Source organism: Etheostoma cragini, chromosome 16 (assembly GCF_013103735.1).
Source record: "Etheostoma cragini isolate CJK2018 chromosome 16, CSU_Ecrag_1.0, whole genome shotgun sequence".
In the NCBI taxonomy this organism is placed as follows: domain Eukaryota; kingdom Metazoa; phylum Chordata; class Actinopteri; order Perciformes; family Percidae; genus Etheostoma; species Etheostoma cragini.
In genome coordinates this window covers 9,315,880-9,335,384 of record NC_048422.1, presented here as the reverse complement: position 1 = coordinate 9,335,384, position 19,505 = coordinate 9,315,880, and the positions used below count along the sequence as shown (strand labels likewise).

General features: G+C 35.1%; 3 protein-coding genes across 8 annotated transcripts in view; 2 read left to right on the top strand and 1 right to left on the bottom strand.

The window, feature by feature from the left end:
- Positions 1-149: 149 nt before the first annotated feature.
- Positions 150-1,356, top strand: ier3ip1 (immediate early response 3 interacting protein 1). Its single transcript, XM_034896379.1, has 3 exons — positions 150-308; positions 530-631; positions 1,027-1,356. Exons 1-3 carry the CDS (start codon positions 218-220, stop codon positions 1,080-1,082), a joined length of 249 nt encoding a protein of 82 aa, XP_034752270.1. The 5' UTR covers positions 150-217; the 3' UTR covers positions 1,083-1,356.
- A 2,283-nt stretch (positions 1,357-3,639) lies between these two features.
- hdhd2 (haloacid dehalogenase-like hydrolase domain containing 2) lies at positions 3,640-10,225 on the top strand. 4 transcript variants are annotated; one of them, XM_034896375.1, is made up of 10 exons: positions 3,640-3,728; positions 5,854-5,963; positions 6,139-6,241; positions 6,358-6,463; positions 6,863-6,947; positions 8,001-8,166; positions 8,461-8,511; positions 8,768-8,831; positions 9,918-10,053; positions 10,136-10,225. In XM_034896375.1, the coding sequence occupies exons 2-9, from the start codon at positions 5,863-5,865 to the stop codon at positions 10,019-10,021; spliced, it is 780 nt and encodes a 259-aa protein (XP_034752266.1). In that variant the 5' UTR covers positions 3,640-3,728; positions 5,854-5,862; the 3' UTR covers positions 10,022-10,053; positions 10,136-10,225. The 4 variants fall into 4 exon arrangements, with proteins under 4 accessions (XP_034752266.1, XP_034752265.1, XP_034752269.1 ...); XM_034896374.1 differs by having other exon boundaries at positions 9,918-10,062; positions 10,145-10,225; XM_034896378.1 differs by having other exon boundaries at positions 3,662-3,736; positions 5,848-5,963; positions 9,918-10,225.
- Positions 10,226-18,749: 8,524 nt separating this feature from the next.
- The window catches only part of katnal2 (katanin p60 subunit A-like 2), a 7,626-nt gene continuing 6,870 nt past the window's right edge, over positions 18,750-19,505 (bottom strand). For all 3 annotated transcript variants that reach the window (XM_034896372.1, XM_034896371.1, XM_034896373.1), the window contains one exon: positions 18,750-18,913. In XM_034896372.1, the coding sequence (XP_034752263.1) occupies positions 18,774-18,913 (140 nt within the window). In that variant the 3' untranslated portion in view covers positions 18,750-18,773. The remainder of the gene's footprint in view (positions 18,914-19,505) is intronic.

Here is a 19,505-nt window from a genome sequence, read left to right as displayed (position 1 = left end):
CAAATATGACCAGATTCTTGCACAAATACATTTTTAAAAAGTACATAAAATGAAAGTCCCCTTGTGTAGTTCATGCGCTTTCGCCACATAGACAGTTAAAGAAACCCATGGTTTTACCATGACGGCTGTCTTCTGTTGCACGACCTCAGCTGCCTGTTTACGGCATCCACATTCTGTGGGAGTGGTGCTGGACGAAGAAGAAGAAAAAGTTGCCAACATGGCGTTTACGCTGTACACTCTTATCCAGACTGCTATTTTATGCACTAATGCAATCGCTGTGTTGCATGAAGAAAGGTTTCTAAGCAAGTGTAAGTATTCTGCCATGTTTTACCCAACGAAAAAGCATACATTTAATTAAAATGACCGTGTTTACCATGCTAAACGAATCTAGCTAACGTTCGGTGTGTAACGTTAACGTACACTAAGCTAGCTGCCTGTGGAACTAACTAACGTGATACTGTATACTGGTATGCTGCCTCCTCCTTTGCTTTGTCCTCACTATATTTTGCCCCCTTTTCCTCCTTTGTAGTTGGCTGGGGGCTTGACCATGGGGTTGGAGGTTTTGGGGATGATCCAGGAGTCAAAGCCCAGATTCTCACCCTCATTCGCTCGGTCCGGACTGTTATGAGAGGTATATCCCAGTTTCCCTTAGAGGAAAACAAAAATGTTCAGACACTGATCTTAATGAATGCCTGACTTCCTTGTACATATACTATAACTGTACTTGATTCTTTACAGTAACACTTAAACCACAGTTCTCACGTGCATCAGTGTTTTAAATTTTGTTTTTAAGAACTTTCATCGAAAGAAAATGTGTAAAATCGGCAAAGTGATTGTATTTAATCAGGGAGTATCTAATCCTACAATTTGTAAACTTAACCAAACTTTTGATATTTGACAGTTTTCGTTACTCTGCAACAGATACATTACGCTCAGTACTCAAAGTGCTGCAAAAGTTTGATAGCCAGCTCTAAGACTTAAGCGGTAGAGGATTTTGCTAACTTTTAGTTTCTTTTGTTTTCACAGTGCCTTTGATAATAGTGAACTCGGCCTGCATTGTCCTGTTGTTACTGTTCGGTTGACAGCAGGACGCCAAGGGCCAGTATGAAAAAAATGAAGCCGGGGGACTAGACGCATGGAAAGGAAAAACCACAAACACACCCAGTAAAATCCGTTATTCAGAGAGTTCTGCCTTTCCAGTCACCAGCAGGGTGGAGATGAAAAACGGAAAGGGAGAACCTTAAAAATCAACATTCAGGTGCTCGCATCCAAAGAGAAGGAGAGGTGACCCGTCACTCGGTTGAAAGTATTAAATGGCTCTTGTGGACTTAAACACCAGGACTAACACTGACCTAAGCTGCTCGCCAGCGAGACACAAAAAGGACAACATGAAAATAATGCTTGGTCGTAACGCTACACTTGATGATGATTCTGTCATCATCCTAAACCTTTGTGCTGTGCTTGCGTTTTTTGGCCTCGTTTTCACAGATTAAAACAAGGATTTGATGACGTGTCAGTAGTATCGTGTTACAAATGAGAAGCTTGTTGTCAACACTTGGGCTGGACAATGTGTAAGTATTTATTATATGCTATTGCATTTCTATCCAGGGGCGTAGCGACCATTTTATATAAACCTTTGGAAGTTTCCTAAACCAGGTGGTAAATACACAATGTTTCTTTTTTTAAGGTTGTTAATTTGTATTTTAGACTTAAGAGTGACTATGAATTGTTTTGTCCTGAAATGTACAAGAATATACTTTAAAAAAAAAACTGCGACCATAGGGTAGTGAAATTACATTTACAGAAAATGTCATCAAATTGTTAAATTGACAAAATGTGAAAAAGTCCAGTTCCATAACTACAGATGAATATGATGAACAATGTCTTCTGTACCAAAACAGCTAAATTGCTAACATTCTTCACTTAAATTGGTTAGTTGAACATTATTTTAAGTCGTACACACCTGGGATTGGGTCAGATGTGTGTAATCTAGATTTTAAGCAATATTGCAGCTCAAAACAATACAACTTTTTTTTTTCAATGCCACAAACATCACTGTAATGGTATCGGGATGGTTTTTTTTGTCTTGAAATGAATGGAATAGTCTATATTCTTTGTATTGTCTCTTTTTAGTATATAAAACGGTAACTGTTACTAATGTACATTTCAAACAATATCTTTCATCCTGTTTGCTGCAGTACATTAACTTTCAGTTTGGCTGTAGTACTTTAACTTGTATACGATACTGCAATATGCCTCCTTTTCTGTTTTTGGTAAATATTAGCATATTTCTCTTAGCTCCATGTTTGTCCATCTATCCCTGCTCAACTACATTAATAATCCCCATATGTTGTGAATTATCACCATTTTCTCCCCCGCTAAGCTCCACAAACATTTTTATTAACGCTGGTGTAGTTTTGCCTCTGAGTGGGGAAAGGGGATCTGCTGGAATTAGAAGCATATGTTTATCAGGGAGATTTGCTCTGTTAAGCCACTTTGATCTGTGATTAGTCCGAGTTTAGCTGTCTCTGTACAGACTCTGAAAGCAATCACACACACACTGTATGTGCACTTCACAGGTCAGAGTGTGTGACGGCGTCTGAGAAAACTGTGTGTTTTGAACGGTTCATTTTAGGGAATTAAAGATGCACAATTTGTCATTTGTTTAAGTTTAATGAGTTTTAATTACAAAAAGACAAGTTTGACATTTGAAAACTAGATATTACCCTTATTTGTTTGAACATAGATGATGGAATATATCTACATAAAAGGAAACAATAATTAAACTGATGGTTTGAGACTGCTACATGATGTCCATCAGAACAATGGAGATAGCTGCTCCAAATTTCGAATACATGTAAAAGTGAATCAACATTACCAATGCATGTTAATGTTATTTATTGACACAATTGTGGAAAGAGACAAATATAAGTGCCTGTTATGATTGCCGTCTTTGTTCACAGCAGCAAGAACCAGCAAAAGCAGCAAAAGAGAGAAACTAAAGTAAAAGAGGTTGGTAAAAGGAAGGAAAAAACAGAAATGAAATCCAAAACGTTTCATTAAAGCAATAGTGTTTTAATCAGAAGGGAATTTTTTTTTTAAATGGTACTGATTTAGAAAGTTTGTCTGAACAAAGACATTCATAGTGTGGGATTAATTTTCCAACGTCGTGTTTGTTTTTTTTTACAGTCAATGAGCTGCACAATATTTGTGCCCAAACTAAAACTGAAAACTAAAAAACAACATTGGAAACAGTGTTATTCACTTGAGGTAGCCTACATTGAAAGAGGATCAGATCAGTGCTGTCTGGCATCCTGCAGAGAGGTTTTTATCATTTTGATAATACCTCCCCTCATAATAAATCTATCTGAATGCCCTGAAAGACTCACTAATGCGATACATCTGTTGGTTGTTAGTGAGATGGGACACATATGTTTTTTTTTTTTATTATTCTAATGCATAAGTGATTAAGTGGTTAAGGTTAAGCCTCTTATCTGATTATAACATAATAATAATAATAATGATAATAATATTAATAATAATAGAGAGCAGAGAAATTTATCAAAAAAAGAGAGCGTTGTTAAAAAAGTTTTTACGATTTATTGTCCAGTTTTATTTTGGATCTGTTTCGAGCTGCAGGTGGGAGCATTGAGGTCTAAAAGCGACTTTACACCAGCGAAGAAGAAAACGTCAACAGGAAGCAGGAGTAGCATCTGCTGCCGCTAAAGGTTAGCTACCTGTGCAGTGTGCGAACTTTCTAAATATGTAAACTTGATTCCGATATTGTGCCGTTTGTGCAGTTAAAACCGAAACATGTTGTATAAGCAATAAAGTCGCCCAGTGTGCGGTAACAAAAGGTTTTAGTTCCCAGCTAAATGAACGCCATTTTAGCTTTTACCATCCATGCAAGTGATACTACAGCTTAGACTAACGTAACGTAAAGTATTGTAGTAACGCTAGCGTTTGAAAAGCATTAGTTAGCTCATTGTAATTAATTTGAGAAGTGTTTGACCAGTAAGTATCAATTAACAGTACAGTTGATAAAAACCAGTGCAATTAAAATAAGAACGAATAAATAAGGACTATGAAAGCAATACCATGATGTTGGAGGGTTAGGGATGCTCTCAGAGGCCCCCTTCATTTTAATCTTCAAATCTTCAAATCCTTAAAACCGCCAACAACTACCCGTTATCTTTACAGCAAAAAACATCTTCTGTATCTGCGTGTTCCAACTTCTCAGTGAAGCTCTACATTGCTTACACTGGGCTAACTATTCATTTTTCACAGCAGACATTTTGACTTGTGATAATAGCAAACAGCACAGGTGTCATTAATGACAGTAGCAATGGCTGCATCTCAGGCATGCTGGGTAACTAGCATGGTTTCCTGGGTTACTAACTGGAATGTAGCCATCCTAAATGTTTTGATCACACCTGTGTTGATGCTGCTTTGACAATAGTTTTTGTCTTGAAAACGCCTATAACATAAGCTTTTGTATTTGTATGGCTTCACCAGAACATCAAATTTAAATAAACGTATCTTTTTATACACGTTTCCCTTGAAATCCCCCATTGGGAAATCTTTGAAGAGATTTGAGAAACAATTGTGATCTCCAGCTTTATATCAGGATCATGGGGTTTATATCAACAAGGGGTAACTGTAAACTATTGAGAACAAAGTGTACCCTTTCTCTTCCTCCAGGGGTTTTATTGGAATGTTACAGGGATGGATCTACTACTAAGCCGATATAAATTAGGCTTCACGTTAATAAAATCCTTTTTTTTTTCCTGTTCCCTTTTCCAAATGTTCTTGCTGTTTGCCTCTTCAGGTCCCAATTTAACAAAACAACCAGAATAAACCCTTAACTGTGGTAATTAATAAATACAAAAGTCATATAGATTACAATGAAGTCACATAAAAAACTAAATACTACAGACACAACAGAGGTCAGTGTTTAAGATTTGTGAAGCTTGTATAGTTACAGCTCTGATTTTCCTTTGACAACTGCACACCACACACACACACACACACACACACACACAAACACACTTGCAGAAAAATAAGCTCATTCTCAGCACGGAACTCTAATCAGCGCGGTTTCCTGTTAGTTGAACTAAACACAAATAGATTGTGTGTGTGTGTGTGCGTGTGTATATATTGTGGGGTTTTAAGAGCATTAATTGTACCATCGCATTGATAACTACATGACAGAAATCCAAGCATGTCTAAATAATAAGGGATCACAGAGTCAAATATCAGTAAAATACAATCCCAAAATCTGTGTTGTAGGCAGGAAGCCATCAATTCAGGGGACAAACCGGTCAATAATCCTCTCACTCTGTCCTGATGTAGGTTTGATCAACCTAGTAATCTGATCAATTCTGCCACTACCTATGTGAATTATGATTATGAATCTCTAATCTCTAAAATAATACATTATTATGAAAGAATAAGCTTTTTTTAAACTGACTAAAGCTCCATTTACAGCGGACCTTGGTCATATTTAGCAGTTTAGAAAATCCTAATCGGAGGCTGCGCTCCAAGCAGCTCTGTCCTGGTGGCTGCAGGTTTTGGGCTGTTTTGTGTCCATTCAATGTAAGTGAAAGTCAAATTACAGCAACCAAATGGAAGGGAGGATTATTATTACGCTTTTCATATGAGTAACTTTCTGTCAACAGCAAAATCTACTATGTTGTGAATTGCAAGTGTCCAACACTGTTTTTAAGAGTGTCGGAAGAAAGTATTGTCCAAAGCAGGACATCAGTGTCAGCATGGCCACCAGCTGCTGCATCTCTACAAGCTGCTAAACATTTTCCGAGCCTCGGGTCCGGTTCACCATTTCCTCCTCTGCAGGTCTCCAGCATGGCGGGCAGACGGACTCTGAAGGCGGTGCTCATCGACCTGAGTGGAACTTTACATATAGAAGACACAGCGGTGCCCGGGGCGCAGGACGCCCTGAACAGGTAGGAAACAGCCCCCAGGCTAGAGTCACTGCATGAAGGAAATGGAAATGAGCAATGAAGCCAAGTCTCTGGGAGTCTTCTGGGGTCATTGCGTCATTACTCATTTTGTTGTTTCAGATTTATGTGAATCCTTTTAATTGTAAAGATGTTTGCTTTTGTGTTCTGGTGCTGTCAGGTTACGGCAGGCGTCTGTAGCTGTGAAGTTTGTGACCAACACAACTAAAGAGAGTAAGAGGAGCTTACTGGCACGACTGCAACATCTCAACTTTGACCTCCAGGTAAAAACAACCAAAGCCATATTTAACTCAGGGGATTTCGTAAAAAAAATATTGACACAAAAGGGATTGTTTTGCTGTTTTTGATCTTTGGAGGGCTATCTTTTTCCTGAATCCAGGAAAAAGAGATCTTCACTTCGCTGAGTGCAGCGAGGAGTTTGTTAGAGCAGAAACAACACAGACCGCTGCTGTTGGTGGAGGACAGCGCACTGGAAGATTTCACTGGTACAGAGCTGTGTGTGTGTGTGTGTGTGTGTGTGTGTGTGTTTCTTGATTCTATTTGAATTCTTTTGAAACTCATTTGTTTTAGCGACCATAGCAAACAACCTAAAAATATAATTGAAAAAAAGAACTTAGATTTTGTTACCTTGAGATTTTGTTATTATTGTTTGTCATTATTGTTGTAATTGCTTATCACTCTGCTAATCAGTGCTGTCAGCTGATTTTCCTTGTATTTCTGTTTCATTCAGTCTATAATTCGGTGTCAACAAAAACCTACCTCTTAAACAAGTAATTAATCTGTACTTATTATTACATTGTGAATGACTTGCTAATTAAAACAAATCATTGCGAGGTTGAAAGTGATTGAATAATCCTACTGTATGTACGTCTTTCCATTTCCAGGTATTGACACATCCGAGCCAAACGCTGTTGTGATCGGACTCGCTCCTAATCACTTCAACTACCAAACGCTCAACAAGGCTTTCAGGTGGTTAACTCATTCATACGACTCATTCTTCCGTGAATCACAGAACATTTGAGTTCCAATTATTGTGAAGTTTTCCTTATTATGTGACAGTCTAGTTTTTCTCACTGGTATGAGAAACCAAAATCAAGTTTCTAATTTGCTTATGCAAGTCTTGAGTCTATAGCCGTTTTCAACTAAGTAGTGACTCACTTCTAGACAGTTCTACTAACTACTCTCCTCCAAAACCGGTTTTCCCATTTTCATCCGCACTGGCCAAGTGGCCATAGGAAGTGGTAGGAGGGGTACGGGAGTGACGCGAGCTCAGCAAGGAACTTTATTGAGTAAAAATCTGAAAAAAAATACAGCAAAAAAGTATGTACTAAATCTAATGTATATAGCTAATGTCATAATTGAAACAAGTCCCTCAAAGAGAAACAGGTCTCTCTCTCTCTCCTGCCTCTGCCTGCTGCACTGTGTGTGTGTGTGTGTGTGTGTGTTATGCTTGTGGAGTTCAACTCTGAAAAGACAGTTAACCACAGGTTCCTGTTGATCTTATGATCACTTATGATGACAAGTCATGTTGTGTAACCAAATGATCCGTCAATGGCGATATTAAAGCCTCTTACTCACGAAGCGGTCTGAGAAACCTCCAGCTTACACCGGGGTCTCCGAGCATGACTGGCTGAGCGACCCCTGCAGGCGCTAGCTGGCTGTTACATCACTTTATGGAGCTTTAACTCCAAAAACCTTTAAGCAAATTGTCAATTCTGCAGTGATTTTTGAAGTACTGCCTATATTCGAAATCTAAAATCTAAAGTTCATTTCTCGCCTAAAACGTTATCAGAAGTAAATTTAGGGATGAATAAGATTGGTCCAAATTGGTCCAGTCGGAACACGAGAAAAAAGGGTTCTAGGAATGTTATGTTCTAGGAACGGCAAAAATCCCTCCGGTCGGAAAGCTGCTATTAATAGAACAGTTCCAAAGTCAGTAACTTTGTAAAAAAAACTTTGTTGTACGTTATGCTTTTTATTATGTTTGGTGAAGCTTGTTGATCAAGTGTATTCTTCCCCTAGAATGATTCTGGATGGAGCGCCGCTCATCGCCATCCATAAGGCCCGCTACTACAAACGTAAGGATGGTTTGGCCCTTGGCCCCGGGCCTTTTGTAACGGGACTTGAGTACGCCACCGACTGCAACGCTACTGTGGTGGGAAAGCCGGAACGGACGTTTTTCACACAGGTTAGAAACGTATACTTACACTACGTGTTTCCACCTTTAGACTGAAGGAAGAAAAGAGAAGAGGCGTTTGTATTTATATCAAACATTTAAAAAAGCTTCTTGAAATCCAACTCTAGATATGATAAATGTTTGTTGAGCAGCTGCAGAGTTCATTTTTAGCAAGTCAGATTTCTGTAGTTCTTGTATGAGGTTTGTTTTTGGTAGTTTCTGAACTGATTTCATGGTCATAAAACATGAATGACCTCTAAACAAGACCTCTCTTCTAATTTTCTTTTGGTTGCTTCCGTCAAATAGGCTCTGTGTGATATAGGATGTAGCCCAAATGAAGCTGTCATGATAGGCGATGTAAGTATATTTTCAGTTATGATTAATTAAGAGTCTGGAGAGACTTCATTTTCAATACTTGGTAACAATATTAATACGCTTGTAGAAAGATCTCTCTGTTGGAACTTCCACCCCAAATAAAATAAAACTTTATTAGGTAGTGAATCTACAAACAACTTAGAACCATTTGCACAGCAGCCTGTGAACATGAGTGTAGTAACATGTACACTTTCTTAAAAGTTGGTTTGCTGTGGTTTGTGTCCCGTTGCTGATTTAGGATGCCAGAGATGACGTGGGCGGGGCTCAGAACGCAGGAATGATGGGAATTCTTGTCAGAACCGGTAAGAAAATGCGACGTGCTCCAATTAATTCTCATCCCTCAGCAGTTTCGGTTGTTTCTCTTATCCTTCCACTTCTTCCATTTCCTTTCTCTCCCTTAACTTCCCTGACAGCAGCACATTGACCAGAAATTGTGGTTCTTTTATTGTCTCTTCTTCATCTCTCCATCTTCTTCTTCCACTGTAATGTCTTCATTATGTTATACATGTCTTGGTATTTTCCATTTGATCTCATTAGCTACAGTAAATACTGATCCAATTGGTACAAGGATATGCAGAAATCCTACAATTTATTTTTAATTAGACCCTTTACATATATACTGTATTTTAAGACCTCTTAGAATTATAACCGGTTACATAAGCAACTCACATGTACTTGCATTTGCTGTACATTGATTGTAAGATAACACAACAATTAGTTTATGATAGTTCCTTGGAGCACCTTATCAACACAACATAATTCAGATAGACGGGGTGCATGAGCATAAGAGAATGCATTTAGTGAGTAACCCAATGCAAGGTTTAGTAGCGTGAGTATTATCAGAAATACACAACAGCTAGAAACACAATCAAAAGCCCTCTATTAAATCACAATCAAATGTGCACTTATGAACTTAATTTTATTTATTATTTTATTATTTATTATTATTTATGCCAGTAATTTCCTGTAAAGCAGTATGTTTGCAGAGTCCTAAAAATGATTAAAAGTTGAAAGAAATTCAACAATTTGTAATGGGATTCTGTGTAAAATATTTACCTTAGTCCTTCTAGATTTGACGTCATTTGAAAAGGACATACAGTTTATTGCACACTCACTGGCATAGTATATTATGAAATATTTTATAGCACGCTATACTATGACTAAGTATTATGCCTTTGTATTTCTTATATTCTATGCAATTATTAAATTCACAAAAAATTACAATATGTTCTACCTCCAGCAATGGTGTTTAAGACATTTTAATACGTTTCTAAGGACCCAAATTGTCACTAAATTAAATGTGTCCACTTTTAAAGACTTGTGGACATCCTCTGTTATAATTATTATTTTTTTTGTGGTTGATGGTATTTCACTTTTTCTCCTGCCAGGTAAATACAGAGAAGGAGATGAGAATAAAATCAACCCTCCTCCCCACCTGACATGTGACAGTTTCCCAGAAGCTGTCGAACACATCCTGAAGAACCTGCTATGAGATAGAAGGAACAACCCAAGTCTACAGTTTCACTCATCTTCTTATAGAAGCGCCTGTTATCAATGTTATAGCCTATTAGTGTTTTAACAATGGAGGGAGGGAAGTTATTGAATTATTTCTCTCATCCTAGACATCCAAAGGTTTTCCCCTTATCCTCTCAGCTTGATTAAGGAAAAATAACCATCTTGTGATCTTCCAAAATCATCTTTTTTTTTCTCCCATAAATAGTCCATAATGTCTCAGATTCATTATGTTATGTGAAAGGAAAAAGCATGTATTTCAACAGTCCCCAACATCTGTTTTCACAAAACACGTTTTGTCATGTACAAATATAAGTTTGAATGAATAAATATATATAAAAATACTATTGATGAATGAGGGTGTAATGTGTGTGAGCAAAAATAAGTTATTTTATAAAGCCCTAATAAAGATAACTGGTCTTTATTCTGATTTCCTGACATACTATACAATTACTTTTTGAGTATTTTTATTTATTACATATTATAGTGACATACATAACAATAACTTGCTGCCATTTTCAAAGACTTGTTGAATATACTATCATTTTTTTTAAACATACTATATAATGACTTTTTCAACATACTGTACATTTATTCCATAATGCTATGTCTTTATTTCGACGTACGACCTTTTTCTGACATACTGTGACTTTTTTTGAACGTTTTTAGACCCTTTTCAGAGATATGAACATTCCACGTTTGTTAAATTTGTGCAACAGACAGCTCAGATTGGACAGGGAGAAGATCTGTGATAAATATATATATATATATATATATATATATATATATATATATGTCTGTATATACATATATATGTATAGTACGGTGAAAAAAGTTATTAAAAAGTTGAAGAATGGTATGAGGAAAAAATACATGGTATAGTAAGCCGAAATAAGTAATAAAAAGTAATAGTATAGTATGTTGAAAAAAATGATAAAAAGTCACAGTATAGTATGACAAAGAAAGTCATAGAACAGTACGTTGAAAAAAAAGGAAAAAAAAGTTATGTAGTATATTATGATGGAAAAGTAATAGTATAGTACGTCAAAATGAAAAAAAGTGATAAAGAAGTCATAAGTTGAAAAAAGTGATTGAAACGACATGTATGTCGAAGAAGTATAGTATGTTGAAAAAAGTCATAAAAAAGTCGTACTAAAGTGTTGTGGTTTGGAGTTTTATTTTGTTTTCTTTCCCTCCTTCTGTGGTTTTGGTCCTGTCTTGTCTCCTTGTGTTTGTGTCTTGTGTTGCTGTTCCTGTCTTGTGTTCCCCTGTGAGTGTCTGTCTGGATGTTCTGTTTCCTATTTTATTTTAAAGTCTGGTCTATATCTCTTCTGGTCTCTAGTTTTACTTCGTGTCAGTCTGATTGTCCTGCCCCGCCCTGATGTGATTCACCTGATGTATCACCTGTTCCTCGTGACCTCCTCCTCTCTTGTATTTAACGTCTGGGTTCCCTTTGTCTCTTTTCAGATTGTTTTGTCCTGTCAGTGTGTTTGTTTGCTGGTTCCTGTCGGTGTGCTCTACGTTTGGACGCTTCCCTGCGGTATTTTAGTCCCCTGCGGGTTTTTCCCTTTGTCGATCTCCCAGTCTCTGTGAGCCTTTTTTCTTTTCCTGCTTTAGGAGTTTTGGGATTTCGGACTTTGTTTTGATTTTCGGGGATTCCTTGTTTTATGAATAAACTCTCCCACCTGCCTGCTTGCCTCTTCCCTGCGTTTTTCTTACTTTCCTCACTTCACGAAAATTGCAGTTTAGAATGCCAAAATAAGTGATAAAAAGTAATAGTATGGGGAAAAAATTGATTAAAAGTCATAGTATAGTATGACGAAAAACCTCATACTATAGTATGTTGAAAAAAGGGACAAACTCAGAGTATAGTATGTCATAAAAAGTGATAGTACAGTAAGTTGAAAAAAGTGATAGAAAGTCATAGTTTAATATGCCAAAATAAGTGATAAAAAGTTAGTACTGTATGTTGAAAAAATTATAAAACAAGTCATGGTATGTTGAAAAAATGTATTAAAAAATAAAAGTATAGAATGCTGAAGAAGATGTGAAAAGGTCATGGTGTAGCATGTCAAAATAAGAGATAACAAAGGCAAAGTCTAGTATGTTGAGAAGGTCATAGTATGGTAAGTCGAAAAAAGTGATTAAAACAACATAGTGTAGTATGACAAAAAACCAAGTGACAAAATAATGGTACAGAAGGTAGAAAAAACTGATAAACCCATAGTAAAGTATGTTGAAAAAAGTATTTAAAAAGTCCTAACATAGTATGCTAAAGAAGACATGAAAAAGTCAGTGTGTTGAAAAGATTATTTAAAAAAGTCATACTAGGACTAAAAAATACCAAGTATATTGAAAAAAGTTATGTAAAAGTCATAGTATAGCATGCCAAAATAAGTGATGAAAGTAATAGTATAGTATGACGAAAAAGTAACAGTATGTACAGTACGTCAAAATAAGCGACAAAAAAGGCATAGGCTAGTATGTTGAAAATGATTATAAAAAAATCATATTAAAGTATGTTGAAAAAAGTTATGAAAAGTCATAGTGTAGTATGACGGAAGAAATAATTAAAAAGGCATAGTCTAGTACGTTGTAAAAAAGTGATGAAAAGGCATACTATATGGTACGCAGAAAAAAGTGACAAAAAAGCCATAGTATAGTAAGTTAAAAAAAAGTTATTTAAATGATATATAGTATGTCGAAAAAATTAATAGTACAGTATGTCTAAAAAAAGTGATTAAAAGGGTAGAATGTTAAAAAAAATGTAAAAAAGATGTAGTATAATATGACGAAAAACCTCATAGTATAGAATGTTGTAAAGAATTATAAAAAAATCATGTATCTTTAAAAAAGTGATTAAAAGTAATGTTACAGAATGTGTAAAAAATGATGAAAAAGTAATAGTATATTGAAATAAGCGATAAAAAAGGCCTAGTCTAGAATGTTGAAAAAAGTGATACAAAAGTCATAGTATAGCACGTTGAAAAAAGAATAGTACAGTATGTTGAAATAAGTCATAAAAAGTACATCAAAAAAGTGATTAAAAAGTCATGTTATAGCATGACAAAAAATCGCATAGTATAGGATGTTGAAAAAAATGATAAAAAAGTCATGCTATAGTATTTCGAAAAAAGTAAAGGAATAGTATTTTGAGAAAAGTAATGGTATAGTATGTCTAAAAAAAGTGATAAAAAAGTGAATGTTGAAAAAGAGATGTAAGAAAGATACAGTACAGTGTGATGAAAAACCTCATAGTAGTAGGTTGAACAAATTAAGTAGTTGTTGAAAAAAATGACAAAAAAACATCATGGTATAGTATGTTGAAAAAAGTGATTAAAAAAGTAATGTTATAGTATGTTAAAAAAGTGATTCAAAGTACTGTTATAGAATAAAAAAATGAATAATAAGTCATAATGTAGTATGTTGAAAAAATTGATAAAGTACTAGTGTAGTATGTTGAAAAAATGATTAAAAAAAGGCATGGTATAATATGTTGCAAAAAGTGATAAAAAGTCATACTATAGTATGTCAAAAAAAGTAATAGTATAGTATGTTGAAAAAAGTAATAGTAAAGTATGTCGAAATAAGCGATAAAAAAGGCCTAGTCTAGTATGTTGAAAAACCTGATTAAAAAAGTCACATAATACAGTATGTCAAAAAAAAAATCTCAAAGTATAGTGTGTTGAAAAAAGTGATAAAAAAGTCATACTGTAGTATTTTGAAAAAGTAATGGTATAGTATGTCGAAAAAAGTAATAGTAAAGTATGTCGAAATAAGCGATAAAAAGGCCTAGTCTAGTATGTTGAAAAAAGTGATACAAAGTATGACAAAAAACAACAAGGTATTATATGTTGAATAAAGTGATTAAAAAGTCGGAAAAAGTAGTAGTACAGTGTAATAATTTTTTTTTTAAAGGCATGATGCACTATGTCGAAAAAGTGATATAAAAGTCATAGTATAGTATGATGAAAAAGTCATAGTTTAGTATGCCAAAATAAGTGATAAAAAGTAATGGTATAGCATGTTAAAAAAAAGATAAAAAGTCAGAGTTTAGTATGTTGAAAAAGTGATAAAAAAGTCATAGTATAGTAAGTTGAAAAAAGGGATGAAAAGTCATAGTATAATATGTTGAAAAAAGGGATGAAAAGTAATAGAATAGTATGTTGAAGAACGTCATAGTATTATGTGTTGAAAAAAGTAATATTATAGTATAACAAAAAAAGAAATTTAAAAGGCATAATATAACATGTTGACAAAGTGACACGAAAGTGATGAAAAAGTCATAGTTTGGTATGCCAAAATAAGTAATAAAAAGTAAGTGTGTTGAAAAAAATAATTAAACAAATCAGATCAACAAATCGTATGCTGAAGAAGACATGAAAAAGTCATAGTATAGTATGACGAAAAATCTCATAGTATAGTGTGTTGAAAAAAGTAAAAAGTATAGTATGTCGAAATAAGCAATAAAAAGGCCTAGTCTAGTATGTTGAAAAAAGTGATACAAAAGTCACAGTATAGTATGACGAAAAAGGTCAAGGTATTATATGTTGAATAAAATGATCAAAAAGTCATATTATAGTATGACAGAAAAAGTGATAGTATCGCATAATAAAAAAAATTTAAAATGCAAAATACACCATGTTGAAAAAGTGTTATGAAAGTCATAGTATAGTATGACAAAAACGTCATAGCATAGTATGATGAAAACAATTATAAAAAGTCATAGTATTGTATGTTGAAAAAGTGATAAATAAGTCACAGTATAGTACGTACAAAAAAGTGATAAAAAAGTCATGGTATAGTATGACAAAAAACCTCATGGTATAGTATGTTGAAAACGATTATAAAAACTCATAGTATGTATGTTGAAAAAAAGTTATATGAAAGTCATAGTGTTGTATGATGAAAAACCTCATACTATTGTGTGACGCAGAGATGAGGAGGCAGGGAGGAGCAGGTAATGGATTTATTTTTATACTGGTCAGTTCCCAACAAAAAAACAATCCACAAGAGAACACAAAGTCCAAGGGAAAATCAAAATCCAGAATCCAAAAAGATAGGCCCAGGGGAACTGGGGAAACTCACCGCGATCAGCAGGAACATGTTGAAAGTGGTTAAAAGGCATAGCATCGGCCGCTTGGGTGGCTCACCTGTTGGAGCACGTGTCTCTGTGCAGAGGCTTTGTCCTCAATGCAGCGGCCGCGGGTTCAATTCTTACCTGCAGCTCTTTTCTGCGAGTCGTTCCCCTGCTTTCTCCTCTTTCACGTCTAAACAGTCCTGTCACAAATAAAGGCCTAAAATGTCCAAAAGATTATCTTTAAAAGGCATAGTATTCGTTGACAAAAAAAGTCGTCAAGTCTGTTGAAAAAAGTGGTTGACACAGTATAGTATAGTATGTCGAAAGTGTAATCAAAAGGCATAGTATTGTATTTAAAAAAAAAAGTGATGAAAGGCATAGTAAAGTACTTTGTAAAAAGTGATTAAAATGCACAGAATAGTATGTTGAAAAAAATTGTTAAAAAGGCACACAATAGTATGCTGGAAAAAGTGACAAAAAATAGTAATGGTATGGTTTGACGAAAATTGTTGACGAAAATTGTTGAAAATCAAAGTATTGAATGACAAAAAAACGTCATTATATAGTATGCTGAAAAAAGTAATAGAATGACGTCTTTGGTCATAATATACCATGACTTTTTATCTCTTATTTCTATACACTACAACTTTCATTACTTTTATTTAATATACCATAGTATGAATATCTGTTCCTACATAAACTCAAACTTTTTTCTCACTTATTTCAACATGCTATACTATTTTTTGACATACTATACTATGCTTATATATCACTTTTTTCGGCATACTATACTATGCCTTTTTAAATCTCTTTTTTGAGATACTAAGCTATGACGTTTTTCATCAAACTACACTATGAATTTTGTTATCACTTTTTTCAAGCTTACATTCCTACGCTTTTTAATCATTTTTTTCAAAATACTACACTGTGACTTTTTAATAACTGTTTTCAACATAGACAATGATATATGTACATACTGTACATAATTCCATATGTGTTCATTCACAGTTTTGATGCCTTCAGTGATAATTTACAATGTATAGTCATGAAACTAAAGACAACGCATTGAATGATAAGGTGGTTCCAAACCTTTGGCTTGTTCTGCATACTATATAATATAATACATAAAATACATTTACAACAAATACCACAACTTTTATCGTCATTCTATACTATGGATTTTTCACAACGTTTTTCAACCTACTATACTTTGTCTTTGTCTCGACATTCTATACTATGCCTTTTTATCAATTTTTTTGACATACTTCACTATGCCTTTTTAATCACTTTTTTCAACATACTACACTATGACTTTTTGTTATCACTTTTTTGACATATTAATACTTCATGATTTGTTTCACATACTATACCATGCCTTTTTATCACTTTTTTTCTTCTATCTTATATCACAGTTTACAATACCATGCCTTCTAATCACTATTTTCAACATTCTATGACTTTTTTCAACATATACTATTTTGCCTATTTAATCACTTTTTTGACACTATGACTTTTTCAATTCAATTTCAATTCAATTTTATTTATAGTATCAATTCATAACAAGAGTTGTCTTGAGATACTTTACAGATAGAGTAGGTCTAGACCCAACAGTTCTAGTAGTTCCCTCCAGAGCAAGCAACAGTGCGACAATGGCGAGCAAAAACTTCCTTTTAGGCAGAAACCTCGGACAGACCCAGGCTTTTGGTAGGCGGTGTCTGACGGCCCGGTTGGGGTTAGAATGAAGAGTGGCAATGACAGTCACAAATAAATAGTAGTTTGTGGTACTTCTTTGTAGTAGTTCATGGCATAGCAGGGCACTGTGCGGCATTACAAGGAACAGCAGGACGTAGCAGGGCACTGCACAGCGTAGCAGGATGTAACCTGGCATTGCAGAACCTGTAGCGGGACCATGGCAACAGCTGCAACATGATTTTGGAGGCTCCCTGATCCAAAGAAACTCACTGGGGGAAAAAGAACACAAGGACTCCGGGGAATGACTCCCCAGAGCTAGGTTAGTAACAAGCATTTCTGGGACATTGATGCACATAAATGGAAAGATAGAAAGATAGAAAGATTGAGGACAGAGGAGCTCAGTGAGTCAAAGGAAGTCCCCAGCTGTCTAAAACTATTACAGCATAACTAGGAGAGACAGGATAAAAAGAGGAGCCTGGTCAGACTAGAACTCTCCCCAACCGGATCGGGCTGTAACGCCCTACCTCCCTCTAGTTTTATTATATTTTTTGTGATTCATTATTATGAATTTTTGTATCAACACCTTTCTTTCTTTGTATTTGACATGCTACATCATGACTTTTTATCCCTTATTTTGACATACTTTCACTTTTTTCTACATACCATACTATGCCACTTTTTTTGGCATACTATGCTTTAACCTTTTTAACCTTTTATTTCATCCTACCATAATATTCCTTTTTATCACATTTTCAACGTACAATGCTATGCCTTTTTCTCACTTTTTGACGTACTATACTGTAACTTGTTTAACCCTTTTTCTACATTCCATGACTTTTTTTAAATGGCATACTGTGACTTTACTTTTTTTTTTGTTACAACGTGCTATACTACTTTTCATCATACTGTACTATGAATTTTCATGACCATTTTTTAACATGGGGGATTTTCTTTACAAACTTTACTATGAATTTTGTTCAACATACTATACTTTGAGATGTTTTATTTATAGAATATTTTAAAATTGTATACTTGATTTTTTTTCCACATGCTATATGACTTTTTAATAACATGTTATATTACTTTTTTAGCACAGATTTTTTTCTCACATACTATACTGACTTTCTTTTGACATGATATATTATAACTATTCCTTTTTCTTTCAACATGCTAAGACTTTAAAAAAAAAGAATATACTATGTCTCTTTTGGACATGCTATACTGTCTTTTTCATGAAATTTTTTTTTTAAATGGTATACTTTTGCTATGACGTTTTACGTCATCGTGTGACTTTTATGATCTCTTTTCACAATGCCATGACTTTTTCTCGACTTACTACACTGACTTTTTAATGATTTTTATTTAACATTCTATGACTTTTTTTGTGCCATACTATGACGTTTTCATGATTTTTTCAAATAACTCTCTCCCTTTTACAAAAATGACAACAGTACCTCCAGGCACGCAATTTTATTGAAGTCCTGATGAAGTGTGGCAGTCTCAAGAATTCATTCAACATGCATTTGCATTAAACATGGTTTATTACAGTTTAAGTTGATACATAGATAACACTTTATTATTACGAATTCCTGGATTTTTTGATAAAACCTGTCCATCAGAAATTTAGTTGAGAGGCAAAAACAAAGCTGAAGAAATTTAATGTGTGGGAAGATCTTTGTCAAATATTTCACCGGACGTTATATCATGGGGACACAGAGAGTTAATTAAATTTTGTTAAACTTACTAAAGTAATGATGTTTTGTATGACTATTTACACATTAGATTGTGTAATGTGTGATCTTAAAATAAGTTATTAAGGAAAGCCCTGATAAAGAAAAATCTTGTCATGGCTTCCACCAAGTGTTACAGCGTTTGTTAAGTTTGTACACAAAACATTCTACGTCCCATATGCAGTGGCAAGAAAAAAAGTAATTTCCTCATGTTTAAATGTGCTTGCGCGTCATACAGACTCATACTCTCTCTCCCAGGCTGTGTATTTGTCCATCAGGTTTCGAGCCGAGGGTTTGGTGTGCGTGATGACTTCCAGGAAGTCAGCTGTTGTCACAGTTTCCAGCTGGATGGCAGGCATTTCAGTGTCTCCTGTGAAGAAGAATCCCAGTGAGACAACAGTCTTTAATTCAGGGGCACTTGACAGAAAACATGGATGTTACGGGGGTCGATCTTCTCATGTGGTAGTAGGTTGTTAAACCACTAAGCCTGTGTGTGTGTGTGTTGTCCTGCTTGCTTCCTGCTTATTACAGTGCAGACGCTTTTGCTGCTTGCTCCTGCCTGCCTGCTTGCATATTTTTGCTGATAATCTTGCTTTCCTCTGAGAGAAACTACGAGCAGCGGCTCTTGGATACTTATAAATCACTGGACTTTACATTTTTTGTAGACACAGTAGGCTATTGCCATATTTTAACATTTTCCTGCGTGAGCGTGGCCTACCAATAGCTCAAGCCTGTCCTACAGTGACTGTAGCTAAAGCTAATTAGCAGCAAGATGCCTCCTTTCTCCGTGGATGACTACTACAAACTCCTCAGAAGATTGCACTTCTGGAAACCAAGGTTCACCTACTAGAAGTGAACGTGGAAGTGACCGGCTAGATTGTGTTATCAAACACAATCTAGATTTTATGTTTTTAACTGAAACCTGGTTAGACCATAACAACAGTGCTGCTGTTCTCATCGAG